At 42.0% G+C, this 20046-nt stretch overlaps 1 protein-coding gene across 11 annotated transcripts in view; it reads left to right on the top strand.

Moving 5' to 3' along the window:
* The window catches only part of AUTS2 (activator of transcription and developmental regulator AUTS2), a 966537-nt gene that overhangs the window by 860906 nt on the left and 85585 nt on the right, over positions 1 to 20046 (top strand). For 10 of the 11 annotated variants that reach the window (XM_008178896.4, XM_065573290.1, XM_024099737.3 and 7 more), the window contains one exon: positions 19930 to 19978. In XM_008178896.4, the coding sequence (XP_008177118.1) occupies positions 19930 to 19978 (49 nt within the window). Of the gene's footprint in view, positions 1 to 14889; positions 15315 to 17580; positions 17625 to 19929; positions 19979 to 20046 lie in introns of those variants that run through there. The other variant, XM_065573291.1, reaches the window with a different exon arrangement.

Raw genomic sequence — 20046 nt, 5'->3', positions numbered from 1 at the left:
GTAGTTTACGTACCTTTTCTGACGTTTGCATTTCCCTCACAGACTGTCAGATGCGTGAAAATGTACGTTTCAAACAGAGCAAGTTTCCACTTCACAATACAGAGGTGTATGGGATTTCTGATTCCAGGCCCTATCCGCTCAACTTTCTATGTGTGGAAGGGATTGCAGAATTGGTCCCTTTTAATTTTTAAATCCATCTTCATTTTTCAGTATTCACGATTTTCTGCCTTTTTTTTTTTTTTGCCCGAGAGACTGAGGAGGTTTACTTAGAACTTGAACACACAAAGCTCATTTTTTCTTACTCCAGTAGGTTTAATGATACTTCAAGCTTCTTTTAGCTCTTTGTTTTCTTTTGCCCAGTTGGTACCATTCTTGCATTACCCGAGAGGCTTCCTCCTTATCTTTGCATGACTTGTTGACATGATACATTCTTTTTTGTTCCCCTTCTGAAGCCTCAAATCCTGTCCTGTTTCCAGTAGGGTCGCTGCTGTGTGGAAGACAAGACTGCATTCTGTTCATTCTCTGTGAAATGCAAATAGAAGCCCCTCCAGAGCCAGCAGGAACTTCAGTTGAAAGAAAAAAAAAGGACCTCCCTGCTGTCCAGTAGTCTGTTGACTTTGAAGTCCTGGGCCATCTTTTGTCCCTCCTAGAGGTCCTTTAATCAGGACCTCTGTCTTAGCCATTTGAAAAAAAAAACCCTGACACAGCTGGTGGAGTTGTCCCTGTTTGTGCCTAGCACAAAAGTCTTTGTCACACATTTCCATTGACCTGGGCGCTTTGTTTCTTTGTCTCTACCAGACAAATTGTTTGAATGAAAAAGGAGAAGGAGAACATTTTCACAGAAAAATGGAAGACTTCTTCTGAGCCTTCCTGCCAGGCCCAAGATAGAGATGAGGCTTTCAGTTTGAAGCCCTTTATATAAAAAAAAAAAAAAAAAAAAAACGAATCGGCTTTTTATAGCCTTCTAATCTGTGCACATGTAGGGTGATATACAAAGGCTCGTAGTATGGGAACACCCTGCTAAAAGGAAAGATTATTATTATTATATTACTGCATGATGTTTTTGTAAACAGAGATGCTGAACTCTCTAATTGCTAACATTTTATTTCTGTTGTTTACATGGCAATAATCTGGAAATCTGTTAAAATTTCCTTAAAAAGTAAACAGTCATAAAAAAGACATGATAAATGTTACATAAGTATTGTAAAACACTGAGACACTTAGGTCAGGAGGACTGAGGGCCATAAACAGGATTCTAGTCTTGGCTTTGCCACTGATGTGCTGTATGGCCTTGGACAAGTCACTTAACTTCTCTGGTCTTGGGTTCCTCATCTGTAAAATGGGGAGGATAATGTCAGGCATGAATTGTGAAGATTCATGAGTTAATGTTTGTACAGTGCTTTGAAGATGAACTAAAAGCACTATAGCAATACTAAGTATTGTATCTAAATTCTGACTGCCATCTTGTTGTTTTTAAATTTGAAAAATCTGCTTAACTAATTTTATTGCAAAAGTTTTAGAAATGTATTCTAGTTTTTCTCTTCTTCTGAACTATGTGCAGTTGGACTATTGCTTTTATCCCTCAAGGGTAGGGATAAAAAAAAATCTCCAACTTTTTAAAAACTCCCTAAAATATTCCACCACCACCACCCCCCACCCTCCCACCCCAAGCACACACAGGCAGTTACATGTATGTCATGTACAAAATACTTGATGGGGTGATGCAATCTAAAGATTGTATTGGCAATTTTTTTGACTGGCCTATGTAACTTATTCATGACTTTGCCACTTATAAGTAATGTGACCAAATCAAACTCATTTTAGATAAAATCTGTTTACCAAACACCACCATTATATATTCTCTCTCTGGATCAAATCCAAAGCCTATTGAAGTCAGTGGAAGTCTTTCAGCTGATTGCTTTGGGTTTTGAATTAGGCTTTATACGCAATATGGACTTGATCTTCCATCACTGGACTCAATCAGTGGGAGTTTTTCCACTGACTTGGATGGGAACAGGATCAAGCCTGTATAGAGAGGTAGTTTGGTAGCAAAATATTATTTCAAAAACATCATCTACCTCCCGATTTCTTGACATGTACGTTTTGATCTGTTAAAAATCTTCCGGCCATTAAATAAGCACCCTGCTCAGAAAAACAAATTGTTAACAACAATTTCTTTCTTTCTTTCTTTCAACATTAATAACCAACTATGGTCAGTTCTTACAGTCTGTCTTAGAGGTATGTGTGAAGTAGACCATGCAGCAGTGTTATCAAAACAGGTTAAATTTTTATCATCACTCTAATGTATGATATTAAACACTCTACGCACACCTTCAGTAATGACTGGAATAATCCCATCTGGATATAGATCAACTGATTAACCAAATCTCATGAACCAGTAGTAGCTCATCTCTAGTGTCAAGTTTACCATTATTATTCACCCACCTTCGTGGTCTTATCCTTTAATTTTTATTTGTCTTGTTTTCTATCTGTCCCTTTCCTATTGTAAACATTCAGCAATTTACTTTCCAGTGGATATGAAGCTTTCATTGTTACAGATCCTTAATATGCTCCGTTCTATTTATGAAACACTACATAGAAAAAAAAGAACGAAAACAAATCTGTTCATTTTGAAGCATACCTTCTTGAACAGAATAGCAATAAAATATAAGCTAGTACATGGAAACATGATTGGCATATTCATTAATAATAGAGGGACCTTTCATAATTTATCTAAAAGCTCTTCTGTGCATTTCTTTTCATTAGACTGTACAACATACCTTATGTACTTCTTGCTTATTTGCTTTGTACCTAACTATAAGCTCAATCCTGCAAGAGGACTGGTCCCGACCTAGCAAGGCACTTACGCGCATGCTTTATTCTGAGCATATAAGTAGTCCCATTAACACCAAAGGGGCTACGTTTTGCTTAAAGTTAAGACAATACTTAAGTGCTTTGGTGTCAGAATGATCAGCACCTTGTAAGATTGATCCCTATATACCTCCACAGTGAGGGCACAGCAGAAGATCTGGAATGTCTTTGTGAAGCACAGAGATGCAAACAATTGACTTTATGCAACAGCTAAAAGCAAAAGAGATCAAGGATGCTTGAGAGACAAAGAACTAGGGTTTTGTTAGAATCTTAAATGAAAGAAAAATAGACTTTCGGGGGATTTCCCCCCCAGAGGATGTTAGAAAGGTCCATTGATGTTGAGGTTTGGATGCAAGGATGGGGGTTAAAAGGGAGAGAGACCTGCCTTTTTGACCTTCCGTTATGACCAACATGTATCTCTTTGACCTTCCAATGTTCCTTGAGTGTACTCTTTGTCAATGGAAGCTGAGACTGTGAATACTGAGAAACAGGAGCCTTGAAAAAGGTGGTCTTAGCAAGACTCAAATATAATTTTAATAGGTGCCTTAGAAAAACTAAGATGATTGATAGATTTAATCCTAGAGGAATTTTAAAATATCTCGTTCTTAGACCAAGAGGTAGACCTGAACTAATACTGCATTGGGACACCAGCCAGCTTCCAAAGTCCTGAGGCAGACCAGAATTTTGTGTCTGGAATGTGGATTTGAGTACTCCTTGGCGTTACAAAATAAAATGAGCTATTTTCCTTTTTATTTTTGCTCATTGTTGTGCCAAAAATACCTGTTTTCTAAACAAACCTTTTCTAAGGCCATGCTTTCCTCTCTCCTACGCTTTAGGAATAAGCCTGAAAGTGTGATCACCCAAGTTACTTTCCTATCAGCAGACTGTGACATCCTAAACATTGAATTATGATCATGCTGCAGGAGGAAACAATAGAAGCAGTTGGGTGGCAAGGTGGAGATCTCTTATTCAGACCCCCAGCTGTGCAACAGCAAACTATGTGTTTGAGGTTCTCTGGGTGAGAAAGAGGCTTGTCATGACTGGGAGAGGATGGAGCTGGACAGTGCATCTTCTTGATAGGATGCTCCCCTCCTAATCTGGTGGAATTTATTCTGCCCCAAGAAGCATTGAATCCTTTTTATACTTCCTTTCCAACCCATGAGGATGGGTGTGGAGTACTGGCATGTTGCCAAGAAAGAATAGTAGTAACACAGTGGCTGGGGGAATCTCACACCAGAGGAAGAGAGTTCTTGTTAAGGCTGGGTTCAGTTCCTGGCTCTGAACAGACTCCCTGGTGATGTTTGGGCAAGTCACTTCATCTCTGAGCCTCATATATGTGAAATGGGAAATATAACAATACTTCCTCCCCATCCTCTGTCTTGTCTGTTTAGATTGTAAGGCCAGGGACATTCTCTTCCTGTGTGTTTGCACAGCACCTAGCACCGTGGAGCCACTACAAACATGTCATACAGACCGTAAATAATAATAACCATGCTGCTGAGTGAAAATAGGCAAGTGTCAGCTGCTCGGGTGGCGTTAGGTTCCTGAAAAAACACAGCCTGGCTTCCCCCTGGAAGCCCTGGACTCTGAGAATACGATTCACTCATTGTGAGCTCAGAACCCCCGTCCCTTTGGGGGGAGGAGGGAGGGCTGGACCTGATCTCTTCTGCTGACTTTTTACCCACAGGAGGAGATTTTTCCACACTAGATTGTCTCTCCACTCTCTCTCTTTTCACCCCCTCATCTTAGATACAGCAGAAAGTCCCTCTTTAATAACAGAGCAGGGGAAGATATAAACTAGGTGAGTGGCAGGTTTGCATTTATCCTTATAAGGCACATCAGCAGTAAGTGTGGGTTTCTGGTAGGCTTATTTATTAAAGCTTTATACACTGCAAAGGAAATATAGCCAGTGTCATTTTCAAGCTCAGTGAACTCAAGAATGTATTTGTGAGCCTTCCAGTTATTATGACATCATTGTATAAATGCAAGAACAGGGACTTTGCAATGTCAGGCAGCTTTCCTGTCAATGTTAATTTACTGTCTTTCTGAGAACCAGATACTAAACACTTGAAGTATTAACATCATTTCAGCTCTTAAGTAAAACTAAAGAAGTCTTTTCATCTTTCCATTGACTGGCGGCTACTTAAGTAGATCACAAGCTTTATGCCGCTTTGTCTGAGCTAGGAGAGAAACTTTAATTGTTCCTGTCTTCCTAGTGCAGGTATTGATTAATAAAATGTATTAGAAAAGATCTTGGCCTACTTTTTGCACCATCAAACAAGTACTTAATGACTGTATTACTCTGCAAATGGCATCACTTTAAAGCACTGTATTGAGCCCCTTTGTACTTACCTTTCATTCAGTTTTTTTCATCTTATTAGGAACAGTGAAGTTTCACCTGCACTTTAATATTCAAGGAAGTGGGGGAGGGGAAGGACCGAATGGCTCTGGGTTTAGGAGTGGCATATTCAGCCTGTAGTTGGCAGCAGCCATGCCTACGGATGTCCTTGGGCAAAATTGCATGTTACATGTTGGGTGTAAACTGAGATGCATTAAGTGGTAAAATCTGTGTAACTTCTGTTGCGTTAGCATTTAGAGGGTATGCAAATGAACGTGACTTATGTGCCAAAGGGGAGAAGGAGGATTTATTAGAAAAAGTAACTAACAGAAGCGTGTACGTTAAAATACGTTTCCCTGCCACCTCATTTTATTATATTCCCTCCTTTGAACCTCATTCCCAGAACCCCCAATTTATTTTACACCCTTTTGTTAGTTGCCTTTCTTGCTACATTCTCCCTCCTTCACCCCCCCCCCCCCCGTTCCCCTGCTCTCACACCTCACAAATAAGGTACACTTGTTTTACAGGCTCACTGAATGGTAAATCAGTGCCAGTTACACTGATTTACCACTTCCTTTCAGGGCTATATAATGTTATCGGGTTTAAAGCAGAACTCCCCCGATTCTTTCAACTGGGAGTTCTGCTTGAAGACCCATAGCACTATATAGTCCCAATGTGCAATTTATGCCACGCTGTGTCACTGCTAAATTTGGCACGTGGGCGCGTTTACATCCTGGTGACTGTTTTGTATTTAGACCAGTTTTGGTGCTGACCAGCAGTTGTTACGATCTGACAGTCGTTTAGTGCTTTCGTTCTAATTCCCATTGGAAAAGCATCTGCATCACTTCACTCCTCCAACCAGTCTTGGTACCCTAAGCCAACAAGGACTCATCTAGCTTGAGATTACTTCTCTGGGGCAAAACACTTTGCAATCTTGTAAATTTATTTGAATTAAGACTTTCTCTGTTTTATAATGTCAATAACAGGAGTGCCCTGTTCACAACAGAAGTGTGCGTATAAATAAAAATAATACTTGGCTCTTATCTATTGCTTTTATCCACAGATCTCAATTATAGGAAAACTGAGGCACAGATTGGGGAAGTGACTTGCCCAGTGTCACTCCAGTGGGAAAGTGATAGAGCCAGGAATAGGCCTGATTCTCATTTCAGTGCTGCTACGCCACACTGCCTCCTGAGATGGATGCATCTTTGGTCAAATCCAACCCAGAGCTACCTTTTGGTGTAAATGTTGTAGGATCTCTGCATAGTAAACACACCATTGTGCAACACAGACGATGCTTGGGTGAGAGGAGTCGAGAAATGCACATGCATCAGTTAAAAAAGCCAGAAAAGGGCCCTTAGTCTCTTTCTTGTCTTGTTCTCTTCACATTCACAAATGTTCCCCTCTCTCTCTCTCTTTCATCTTTCCTAAGGGCAATGACTGACAGATTAATATATGTCTAGCTACGTGTCTTAGAAATCAAAAGGAAGGTGCTGTCAGAATCGCTTGTCAGAAAATGAGATTAGGCGCACTTGTCATTTGCTGAGGATTGCAGTGTTTCAGAGATAAGGTTGCATTTAATGAGTGTAAAAAGCCTCCTTGTGAAAAAGTGGGTGGTGTAGGGGAGAGAGAATGATTACTTTTCTGGTGTCAGCTGAGTGCTTTATCATATAACTTGATACTGCGGCACCCTGGTAGGCACTGATCATGGCTGCTGGAGCTCTTGCACCTCTTCAGTTCCTCTGCAGCTTCAAAAGTGATGACTCGTTACCTGATTTTAAACTCTTCTTGGATGTTGAAACCCACTATCCTAAGGGAAAGAAGCGAAAGCCTGTACACTATGTTTTAAAGACAGACCTGTGAAAACACACAGCATAAAGGAAATGTGCTAAATATATAGCCACTTTCCCCAGCAAACTATAAAGAATACTCAGTGGGTTTCAGTGAAATATGGAACTTGTCTGACAAGTGAAGGATAACTAATGAGAAACAGAGCTGTATCCCACTGAAACCAATTGTGTTTTGTTATGGAAAATATTTATCAAGCCTTTTTTTCATTTGTTGGTTCTTCTAACAGTGCCATAATAACTCCTCTTACGTGCGGTGTAATACAGCTTTGCTCATATGCATCTCAGTTCTTTGAATTCTGCAGAAGTTATTATGTTGCCCATTGGATATGATCACACTACATGAATATTTTAGATGGATGTTTTGTTCATCAGTGTAACGGTCATTCTTTTGCCAAGGTAACTGGCTTCTATGTGGTGCCAAATGTATGGCTTTATTATCTATAATGTCACATCGAAAGATGAAGTAAGAGTCAAAGTTGGGATTTATCTGATCAGTGAAAGAGATCATACATTTGCCACATGTTTTTGTAACAATCCTTCTTTATCAAGTGTATCTCTTTTAAAATTATCCAGAGAAGTCGAGATTTATGTCTTATAGTCTCTTTGCCAAATTAGACATGACTTTCGTTATTTTGCTCAAATGTTAAAAAATGAAAGAAATGACTCGGTTGGTTCCCAGTGCTGATTCAGCATTCCCTTGACTAAAAATGGTCTGATTAACATAGAACGGGATTATGGCATACAGTGATGGCTGCTTTATCCTGTCTTGTGAGATTCGGTTACCCTGACTATGGAGCAGACTGTGACAAATATTTAATACGTGAACTAAGATATTAGTAAACAAATGTTTTTGAAATAGTCTCTTAATTTCAGAACTAAATGGCGGCTGGAAAATGATAGATAATGCTCAGAGTATAATTTTTTTTTATGAGTGGTGCATTTATAAAACCTGCTCACATCAGAGTTGGTTGGGGAAAGATTTTAATGATATTTTCTTTCTATGAGAGAAGATTTTACAAATGTACATCAGTTAAACTATGTAATATAGCTGGATAAAAAGCCACAAGAAATCCTCAAAGCTGTGGACCCAGGTAAATAGTATTTTGTAATCATAATGGAACCCACAGGAAGGTATATAGACGAGATGGGGAAGGTATATATTCCCTGGCTGGAAAGTTGTAGACAGAAAACAGTTTGGCAATTTTTGTTTTTCATATTTGGGGGGGGGGAAAGAAGAAGGAGAATGTCTGTCTTCACTCTAGCCTAAATACGTGACTATATTTGGAGAAGTTTGGGAGGGAAGTGGCAAAGTGAAATATCTCTACAATTATAGGACAGTGAAACTTCCTTTCCCAGACTGTTAATGGTTTGAGGAGAGAATCCATCATCCCTGAAATTAGTGGAAAGCATCAGCATTATAGAGGATCAGGCCCCGCCCTTAGCAAGGAGGAGGAGAAGAGAGCTCTGCTGCTCAGCTCTGCCTCGCTTTTATTCTTTGTTTCCATTTGAAACCCAAATCATAAAACTGCCTGCAGAGTGGCTGCCTCGCTGATGCTGTTCCTATAAATGAGAATTCCAGCTTTTATGCTAATTCAGTTTCAGGTTTCTTTGAACCTGCAGTTTATGGGCCTCTGCTTAAAACTGCAATCTGTTCTGCATAAAAGAAGGGATTACAAAGTGGTTTTAGTTCTGCAAATGCTGCAGAAAAATATTAAATAAATAAATAAAAGTTGCACTGTCATTAATACTCCCCTGTGAAAGTTTTCTGCTTTGTCAAATTGAAAACTTTTCTTGAATTTAAATCTTATTCTGCAACACTATGTCAGTTCTGGTTCTTTCTAATTGCTGCTGTCAAGAATGTACATTTTGCATAACATTCCCCCCCCCCCCAATCTTCCCTTAGTGTAAAGACCATTTTCCTCCCCTCCTCTTGCCCCCCTGAAAGGCAGTCAAGCTTCACTTTCATCTCCTGCCAAGAGCCCACCTGGGGAGGCAGTAGTTTACCTTGTAGGCTGAGTGTGTAACCATGTCACAGTAGAGCAGATTCAGTCCCCCTGGCAAAATCCAGACTATTTTTTATTGACATCTGTTGCCACCTTTTAATGTATACAAGAGCTGTAATTTTGTTTGTGATAGCATTCATCTAGGTCGTTACTAGGGACAGGTTTATTTTCTAAAACATTACATTATCTTTGGGTTCTTACTCTTTGGGACATTATGCCATCAGACTAGCTGTGTAAAGCCATTTCTTTAAAAACACTGATAGCTCCATAAATTCTTTCCTCATACCCTCCCCCCCGCGACACACACACACATCTCATATTCTCTAACAGATAAAATTATGTATATTTTCAAAGCATTATTAAGGACTTTATAGGGTATCATCACATTCACAATTCAGACACTGTAATGCTTTTTGAAAAGATAAGCCACTGAGAGGAACCATAAATGTTTCCAGTTTCCGACCGAATACCTAAGTGTTGGAATATCCAATTTTCACATGGCCAGGAAATAAACTGCACAGCCTTCCAGGTGAGAGAAAGCTTGCCATGAATGATTTAATACGATATAATCTGCCATAAATTTAAAATTCATTTGCACGTTGCTACAGAGACGGGTAGTTCTTGGGAACGACTGCACCGTTTGGAAGCAAAGCTGTCCACGTATTGCTCAGCATTTAGGCTGCTTCAAGTCCTCCTAACTAAGCTGTATTGGACCTAGATACCTCCAGGCATCTTTAAAATGGACCAAAAAATTCTGGGGTCAGTTCTGACGCAAGTTCATTGGGTCTCATCAGATGGCTGTAGGCCACGGCTGCTGCAGAAACAGTGATAACCTTGTCAGAGACCAGAGATAGATTAAAATAGAATTTGGGCAAGGTCCCACCAGGGCAAGGGACGGAAATGTCTTAAAACCTAGTCAATCCCGATTTTTATTCTATGGAAAGAATTGGTATAATTGAAAATCTATTTTTCTGAGACTGTAAGCTGGATCCAAAGCCCACTGAAGTCAGTGGAGTTTTTTTGTTGACTTCAGTGGGCTTTGGGGGAAGCCCTAAGATCTGATCCTTTCATTCTAAAGATTAAAATGCACATGCAAGCAGGAAAACTTGGACCCCACTACTTATCTACAGGACATGTATAATGAGCCAAGGCATGCCCACTGGGAGAGGAGAGGGTAATTCAGTCTTAGATTTCGTGTAGACTAAGATTACAGGTCTGACTAACACATTTGAAAAATCTTGTGTAGACAAGGCACATTCCCTAAAGAAAAGGGGGGAGGAATAGCTCAGTGGTTTGAGCATTGGCCTGCTAAACCCAGGCTTGTGAATTCAATCCTTGAGGGGGCCACTTAGGGATCTGAGGCAAAATCAGTACTTGGTCCTGCTAGTGAAGGCAGGGGGCTGGACTCCATGACCTTTCAGGGTCCCTTCCAGCTCTAGGAGATAGGTATATCTCCATATATTTAAAAGTATAAACTGCCTTGTCCACAACAGAGCATTCAAATATGTTAGCTAACTAGGGTGACCAGACAGCAAATGTGAAAAATCAGGGGGGTGGGAGGTAATAGGAGCTATATAAGAAAAAGACCCCAAAATCAGGACTGTCCCTAGAAAATCAAACTTGCTTTAATTTTATACCTTTAATCCTAGACCAGGCCTTACTGTCCATGCAGTCCTTGGATACTTTGCTTCTAGTGCTTACAAAAGCTCTGTTTATATTATTTTTGTAATGAGGACTCCTGTCTACTAAGAACTGGACTCAGGCCACCAACTTATTTTATTTAGGTCATGAAAGAGCCATTAGATAGTAATGACTTTCAGTCACTGTCCATCTCAGCTGGACTTAACCAAGTAGCTAGAAGTGAAATCTTCTGCATCCCATTACCAGTAAGAGGTCATGTAATCCATTCCATCGCTAATGCAAAATTGTTATTTACAATACATGTATATCAAGAGCTTCAAAAAGCTGTACAATACTGAGGGCCAGATTCTGTTCACAGTTATAGTGGAGTAACTCTGGTAGTACACCAGATCAGACTCAGGTCAGAATATGACCATGAGACTGATCCTATCCTGAAGAATTAGAATTTCTATCCCAGTTTGACTAAATAACACCCTCTGTTTAACAGCCATGTAATAATCACCCTGCTATATTTATAACCACTGTGTTTATATGGGGCTGTCATTGTGAACGCATTATTATTATTACTATTAGTACTGTTTGTATCGTTGTTGTGCACATTCCCACTTAGTTGTCCCAGCGGAAACCACTGTAGTGCATGCAACTGTACCTGAAATATGAATTCTGGGGAAATGCACAAAATAATGGGGAAAAAAGTCATCTTTCAGGGATCATACAGTGGAACCCTCAGGAACTGAGTGATGTCTGCATAAAATCCTATAACCATATATCAGAAACTAGTAGGAAGGTTTTTCCCAAGTAGTTGACATAGCACTGCTAGCTTGCATGGCTTAGTCCCTCTCTACATTTTTACGTTGCAGCTTTTAGGAATCAACAGCTTTATTCATCTATCCAAATGTTCCCCTGGGGCCCCGTCCAAAGCCCATTGGTACGAATGGCAACCTTGCCACTGACTTCGATAGGCTTTGGATCAGGCCCCAAAATTCTTAGGCCAGCTTGAGTCTGACAAAGAGTGGCAGAAGGAGGACAAGGAGTCTTCTGTGCCTTCAACTGCCCCTTGTGGGGGAACCAGTGTGGAGAACGTAGGCCCAAGGAGAGGGGCAGAATGAGACCAGGGCCATGACCCTGCTAACTCCACACATCAGCTAACAGAGCTGAGTCCATCAGAATTCCTCCCAGCCTCCTGCTGCTGCTCTGTACCCCCGCATCCACTTAAACTGCAGTCTGGACCTTTAAAATGTAGACTTGCTGGGCATGGGCATGGAAAACTGGTTGATCCTGAGAAGCCACTGGAGTCCATCATGCTGCTGTTCCCCATATTCCTCACAAGTTATTGCCTTATTGTGTCTATATAATCTTCAGATTAGACTCCCAATGAAGAAATGTTATGATCTAATTGCAGAAGTCATAATATAGCTAGACATTGTACTTAGATACATACTGTTCATATGCACTACTAGTTTTTAGCATAGTAATGAACCTACTCAGAAATCAGTGGCAAAATTCCCATGGCTAAATCCGACCTGCCCTTGCATGGGTGTGTATTGGGAAGGTGCATATATATAACACTCCCTCCCCTCCCCTTCAACATACATGAGTAGGAGGCAGCTATAATTTACTTCCCAGCGCCCGCTCAGCCTGCTTTCTGTGCCGACCATCCCTAGATGGTAAAGGCGTAGCCAGGGATGCTAGTTAGAGCAGTGGCTCTCAACCAGAGGTACCTGTACCCCGGGGGTACTTAGAGGTCTTCCATGGGGAACATCCACTCATCTAGATATTTGCCTAGTTTTACAACAGGCTACATACAAAGCACTAGTGAAGTCAGTACAAACTAACATTTCATACAATGACTTGTTTATACTGCTCTATATACTATACACTGAAATGTAAGTATATTATTTATATTTCAATTGATTTATTTTATAATTGCATGGTAAAAATGACAACATAAGCAATTTTTCAGTAATGGACTATGACACTTTTGTACTTTTATGTCTGATTTTGTAAGCAAGTAGGTTTTTAAGTGAGGTGTAACTTGGGGGTATGCAGGACAAATCAGACTCCTGGAAGGGGTACAGTAGTCTGGAAAGGGTGAGAACCACTGAGCTAGAGAACTCCCCACTGTAGCCGTGAAACATTATGATATATACCTCTCAGCATCTCCACTTCTTCCCATCTCCAGCTCAGCTAACTTTGTAGGAGGCTTAACCACTACTGTGTAGTTTGAGTTAATTATTACAGCTGTAATTATAATAATGTATTTGTGTTTTTATTTTTGCCATGGATCTTCCCAAGCGTCTGGGAGAGGGTGGGTGTACAGTGGCTAGATTAATAAATATAGTGCCTGGTGGTGCTAACAGTTGGTGTTGGAACTCCAATAGCAGAAGTCTGTGCAAAAACAAAAGAATCACTGCAGTGTCTGCTTAATCTCAAAGACCAAAGTGTCTCAGTTTAGTCACCCAAAAGCGAGGCACTCACAATTTGTCAACACTTCAGAATTCTGGGTGTAATTTTAAAAACCAATGACATATTTCTCCTAGGGGATAAAAATGTCTAATTCTTTATACAGTAATAATGTGTTCAGTATGTTGGTGCATGTATGGTATTAGGTAATATACAATGCAATTTCTAGCATCTTTTCTTGTGCAGGTTTTCAAATGTTCTACCAATTACCATTTACCTTCATCTGCAATCTTAACTGTAGTGGGTATAACCCACAAATGGGCTCACTTCACCTACCCCTGGAATGTAGCCAGCTGTGGAGTTGAATGTGTTTAGCAGCTGGCAGCAATACTACACAACAGTTTAGGACTGGAAGTGTCAAATACCTTTTCCTTGTTGAAATTAATGGAGTGCTTTAGACATTAAGGCAAAACTGGAGCTCAAGTTTGCATTTTGCCAGGCTAGTAGGAATAAGATTCCTACGTTTGCTAAAAGTGCCATGGGATCTTTAAGGAGCAGAAGTGATCAGGGCCTTGGTTTTATAACTCCACTGAAGCAGCATGCCCAGATGTTTAGCTCTGTTCATGTGCTGTGCCTCACATGAAGTGGAAAATCAAGAGCTGTTGTGTGAGCATCTACCTGTCCTTGCAACTCTCCTCTGGCGTTTGAGCCCTGTAGCCAGAACATGCATCCGTATATCATACTCTCAGGTATCAGGTCCAGCTTCACTTACTGCAGAAACATAGTCACCCTGGCACCAGCTATGCACCTGCCCCCAGGGTTGAGAAAGCAACCTCTGGGATCCGCTTCTCCACAGCTACACGATACCGGTAGAACAAAGCATTAGGTAGGTACGTGTAGGAGTCAGGAGGGTGGTGGGCACTTGAGCAGGGCGGTCAGGATGCTGTGTAGTAGGACAGGGCAGGACCAGGGTTGGAGGGGAGCAGGTGCGTTTAACCCTAGTGGGACAGATTGGAGGCATAGGGAGGACAGGCTGGGACGCAGTGGGGCAGAGCGCGGAGAGGTCAGGCTGGGGCGCAGGCGGCCAGGCAGAGGTGCCCCGGCCAGGACTGGATATCGGGCTGGTGGCGGAGCAGGAGGGAGCAGGGCGGGGAAGGCGGGCGGGAGGGAGGGAGGGGAGGAGCAGAGGCCGGGTGGGAAGTCCCTCTCGGAAGGCGGCGGAGTCTCTGAATGTGGAGCGCTCCTGGCTAGACACGGCGAGGGGGGGCGAGCCCGTGCGCCTGGGCGGCCGCTGCAGCGCGCTGGGGCGGCACTAGGAGAGGTTCCTATGCGGCCGCTCGCCGGGAGCCCTTCGGCAGGAGCTCGGGGGGCGCTCGGGCGCCTTCTTTTGTGCGGCGCAGCGCGTGGGGCTCGCAGCCTCTCCGGCGGGGCTCGCGTCCGGCTCCGGATTACCGGGTGTAGAGCCGCGTGGCGGGGAAGGAGCGTCGGGCTGGGCGGAGGTCACCCCCCTGAGCCGCTGTTTCCAATGGAATTCACTTGAACCTGGCGGCCGGAGAGCGAGGCGCGGGGGGACCGGGGGAGCCGCTTTGTCTCCGAAGAGGGGGGCACGAATCCAAAGACTTAAAAAAAAAAAAAAAAGACCCGCCCGCCCCCGTCTGCCCCCAGCCGCCGCTGGAGCCCCCGCGCTGCTCCCCAGCCCAGGGAGGTGTGTGTGAGTCCGGGGTGGGGGAGCGCCTGGGACCCGGAGCTCCTCCGAGCGGCTCGTCTCCGGGGCACCGGGCGCGGGTTGGAGCGCTGCCCCCCGGCTTGCTGCTGCACATGGTTTTCTTTGTCCTGCTGCCGCTGCTGCTTCATTAGCTTTCCGCGGCCGCTGCTTTCCCCGCACCCGCTGACACCCACCCACCCACCCCTCCTCTCTCTCCTCCCTGGGAACCATCTTGCCGGGAGAGGGGGGCTCTTCTGCGCTCTTCTCTCGCTCTCCAGCAAGGATGGCTGGCTGCGTGGTTTGGGTTCCCCGCCTGGAAGGAATTGGCCTTTGAAGGATTAGTTTGGGTGTCGCTTGGAGACTTTTTTTGTTTTTTGTTTTTGTTTTTTAAAAAGCCCAGTTGGATCGGAGTTCGCTGGAGACTGGAGCACGCGCGTTCACACACACGCACGCACCAAAAATGAACTTAGGGCTGTCAGTAGCGCTTTACCCTTTGCGATCAGGTAAATGCCCCCTCCCTCCCCCACTTTGCATCTTCCACTCTCCGCTGGAGGGTTGGACCTGGTTGAGACCTGACAGCCTGGGGGGAGGTTGCGCCGGTTCGAAGCCGGTTTTAATGGCGAAGTGTTTTGCCCGCACTTGGTGGTGTTGAGGGTTTATTGATCCCCTTCCTTTGGGTGAAGAGGGGTGTGTGGAGAAGGGGGGGAATGTTCTCTGTGTGGTTAGAGGGGGTCCTCTGTCCGAAATCACCATCTCTGTTCCGACCCCACCCTCCCAGCAGGATGTGGGACCCTCTGGGACAGGACTCAGGATGGCTGGGCAGTTCAAGCATGTGCAATTTTAGATTCGCCCCAGTCTGGATCCTGTTCTTAACGAACATGTGTCCCCCCCCAAAACCGAACTGGCACAAGTTGACGGAAGGGGCGCGTGGATCCCCTTCATATCCCCTTTGCCTCGGGGATCCCTGCTTTGGGCTTCTTCATGCTGCTTGGCACAGGACTGTTGGGACGCGCCCGGCACGGCAAGCGGCCTGGGTGGGTGGTTTGCACTTGGGCTGGATTTGGGGTTGCTGCTCCCTAGGTCCAGACCTGGAGGGAACGGGGGGACTGTTGACAGGTCTGTGGTTCCTGGGTGTTTCTCAGCCTTATTTGTTCTAAAACCTTTGGCTCATTCCCTCACTGTTGATATTTGGTGGAGTTTGTGTGTGTGTGAGAGAGAGAAGGTGATCGGAGGAGGAGGAATTGGGGGGCAGGTGCCCCAAGTTCTGGGGACTACCGCTGGGAATAGATCGCACCGTGGGCTGGGGGGGTGAACGCAAAGGCTCCCTCTGAACATAAGAGTGAGGGGGCTTCGCTGCCCAAGTTGGGGCTGCAGCTCCGTTTCCACGCACCTAGCTAACGGGCTTTGCAGGCAGGGGGAGAAAACGGCAAAGGCGTCCCCGCGCTATGGAGGAGCGAGCGGATGCGAAGCAGCCTCGGCCCGTGGATGTAACCCCCCGGGGGGCGGACAGGTGCGCGGGGTGCGAGGTTGGAAAGTATCGCGTGTAAGAGTTGGTGTCTTTGCAAGTACTTAAAACCAGCCTCTGTGCTAAGGAGGCGCCCAGCCTCTCTGTATGGACAGGACATGGTGTAGGAATACATCCCCTTGAATGAAAGTCAATTCCGAGATGCGGGTAGAAGATTATTCTTTAGGTCTTTTTTTTTTTTTTTTTTGGCCCAGAGATTGCTGGCTTCTGTCATTCGTGTTGTAGGGCTAAGCTGTGCTTGGGAACTGAAATAAGCAAAGTACAAAGAGGGCGGTTTATAATCAGCTTCAGCATCGTTTCTCCCACTATCCAGGACAGGCTAGACGATGATGGTGAAAAGAAAAAAGACGTTTTACTAGCATAGTGCATGTTCTATATACATCAGAGGGGTAGCCGTGTTAGTCTGAATCTGTAAAAAGCAACAGAGGGTCCTGTGGCACCTTTAAGACTAACAGAGGTATTGGGAGCATAAGCTTTCGTGGGCAAGAACCTCACTTCTTCAGATGCTTGCTTGCATCTGAAGAAGTGAGGTTCTTACCCACGAAAGCTTATGCTCCCAATACCTCTGTTAGTCTTAAAGGTGCCACAGGACCCTCTGTTGCGTTCTATATACAGCCTCACACGGGTTTCCAGAAATGTGATGACACCTCCAGATATGGTGTCTGTCCATTAGCCACTCGGATAGGACTCAAACAGTGGAAATCATCTGGATGGTAGTGAATGAACACACATTTTCTCATGTCTCCTGGAAAGGAAATGTCTCCAATATCCCAGTCAGTCTCCATTTCTTAAAAAAATCCAGATCTGACAACATACTTCCTCAAATCATCAGCCACAAAGTAAAAACACTATTGTTTGCTGCCAATAGGTTTTCTTTGTCGACGTGCAAGAGATTTTAAGTCAAGAACACTTACAGGCATTGTATTTTAGTGAATTTTTAGCATTCCTATTGAATGCTTTTTGAAAATGTTTTGTTTTTGTTAGGTATAGGTGCCACTTGATCGGGCTGATTACTAATTGTAAAGAAAGGAATAATTGTATAGGAATTAATTATTGGGCCATGTTTGGTGACAATGATTTTTTTTTTTTACTATTAGTTGTGTACTTTGCTGTTAACCTTAATGAAGCTTCATATTTAAAAATATGTTCTAACTTGCTGTTCGAGCTAACAAGGTGCTTACTGACCATTTGCATGGTAACACATGCGGTGCTGATGGGTTTTTGTTTTTCTTTTCTTTTTTAAGTTGGTACTGTCAGATTCAACAATGCAGTTAATAAGGCAAAAGAGGTATTCACTTTCTAGCAACCTCTGTCTTTGTAAAATTGTCTTTAATTTATTGTATAGCCGTGCTAATAATCACATCCCTAATTTGGGTTGAGGTGTAAAGGTTGTTCATGCAGAATGTATTATGTACCACATTAGGTCTAACAAATGTCACAGACAGACTTCACAGCGGTGTTTCTTGTGTTTTGCAATGGACCGGAAAAAATTGTCACCTGGATATTCTGAGCTTGGGAAAAAGTTTTTTTTTTCCCACCAAAAGATCAAGCTTTAAAAAAATATTTCCCTCTTTTTCCATTGTTGGTGGTGGTGGGGGGAAGTAATTAGGAAGCACACACATTTTCTAGGCTATTTCATTTTGAAATGCTGTAATAAAAGAATTTCAAAAGCTATAAGCAATTTTTTACAATAAAAGTAGTTCAGGCTTGATTTTTTTCAAAAGCTGGATGATTTGGGAAGAACTTGACTTTTAAGAGGAAACTGAATATAGAAAGGCAGTTGTGGATGAAATCCAGCCTGAAAGGCTATTGTTTTTAATCAAAGAACAGGATGATTGGCACGTTTATGAAAGCATGGAGAAATCTCCTAATTTGTTGGAATAATGTCCAACTGTTCTTTAAAACACATGGCTTCCTTGATCTTTTCAATTTGTACTTTATTCCCATATTTTCATTAATTTAAAGAAGAGCATCACTGGATAATAAATCCACGTTTACAAGGTATTTAATCAGAAAGAAGTATCCTAGTTTAGCTTTTAAATAATACATACAATACTAATCTGGCAAAATCCATTTAGAATTGGGAGCAAATGGAGCAATTTTTAATAAAGAAGAATATAAAGAAGATGCTTTAACTTGATGTTAAATTAATGTATACTTGCATGTGTTGTTATATTATAATACATTGTATATAGACTGATTTGTGTGTGTGTGTGTGTGTGTGTGTATATCTCTGTATAGATCTGACTATATACCTATATATATATATATATATATATCAGTTTATATAAAATGTATTGTGTAATATAATATATGTCTAGTCAATTTATTTTGCTAGACACAACCTCAGAAATGACCTCCTGATTTAAGTATATATGTATAATTACTTGCTTTCCAAGTACAGGATGTTTTTAAGCTTTGTTCACTGAATGCAAATGGAAAACAATGCTGTATCAGAGCCAAACACCAAGAAACTAAAAATATTTTACAAATTTTGCAATATGTATTTTCCCCATGCCCATAATAGAATATTTTGTTCATAAGTACATTTAATTGTATAAATGTCAAAAAGCTGATTATCCCAAAATAATGTTGTATCTGAAATATTGTTAAATTTTAATAGACTTATTTTGTGTAGATTTTGTAAATTCAGATATGGTATAGATTTAGGCTTTACGGGTGTGTATGTATATAGGTATATACCCGCATATGTACACACATGCACAACAGACACATAGACTTGAACTTTTACATTTTAGGGAAGTAAGTTGTTGGTAAGCAGAACCTTTACAGGAATATTTTCCCTTGGCTGACTCTTTAACATTTAGTCCTTGGAACAGAGATGCACAGTTGTTTTACATGAAATTTAAATAAGGTTTCTGTTTTATTGATAAAATTAGTCAGTCTACTAATGGGAAAATTGTAGCAATAATTCAGAAATGGGTATATTTTCAGAAAAAGCAAAGATAAAGCTGGTATGATGGAAAAATACAAACTAGTTATCAGTTTATGCAGAGTGAGTAGTGTCTAGATTATTTTGACCAAAGTGAGTCCAATGCTGAGCTATTTCTGTTAAACATTAATAATGTCTTGTTTAATAAACAGCACATTATAGCAATTCAGACAAATACTGGCCTAAGTCTGAAGTGCTAAAAATGAAATGATAAATACACTGGGTCTTAAAAGAAGAATTTTTAAAAAGAAAGAAACGCGCAGAACTGCAAATACACGAGACTGGAATGAGTAATTCAAAATTATGGTATCTGTCCTAGGCTGCAAAATCATTGTCAGGACATGTTGGGTTGCCTTATGTATCATAGTACAAAAATATATTTTGTGTGCAGCTAACATGTTGAATAAGGAATCATTTTTTAATTTATTAACTAGAATCTTTCCAAATAAATATCTGCACTGCAGGACAGTGAAACACAGCCAAATAGCACCATCTTATGGATGCTTTTTCTGGAGTTGCAGCTTTCATCAGCTTCCTTGTTTTGTCAACCTGTTTTTGGTTTTTCTAAGGTATATAAATATACATACACATATTTTAATAATATATATAATATGTACCTTCTTTTTCATTGGTATTTCAGGCATCTGATGCCAGCTCTGAAAAACTATTCAACACTGTTACAAATAAAGGTAAGACTGCAATCCCTACCATAAGCATATATATTTTTCTACATGCATTTCTTTTCATGGCAATTTCA

This window comes from Chrysemys picta, chromosome 19 (genome assembly GCF_011386835.1).
Source record: "Chrysemys picta bellii isolate R12L10 chromosome 19, ASM1138683v2, whole genome shotgun sequence".
NCBI lineage: Eukaryota > Metazoa > Chordata > Testudines > Emydidae > Chrysemys > Chrysemys picta.
Note: the sequence above shows the minus strand (reverse complement) of the source record. Positions and strands in the feature narration are given on the sequence as shown.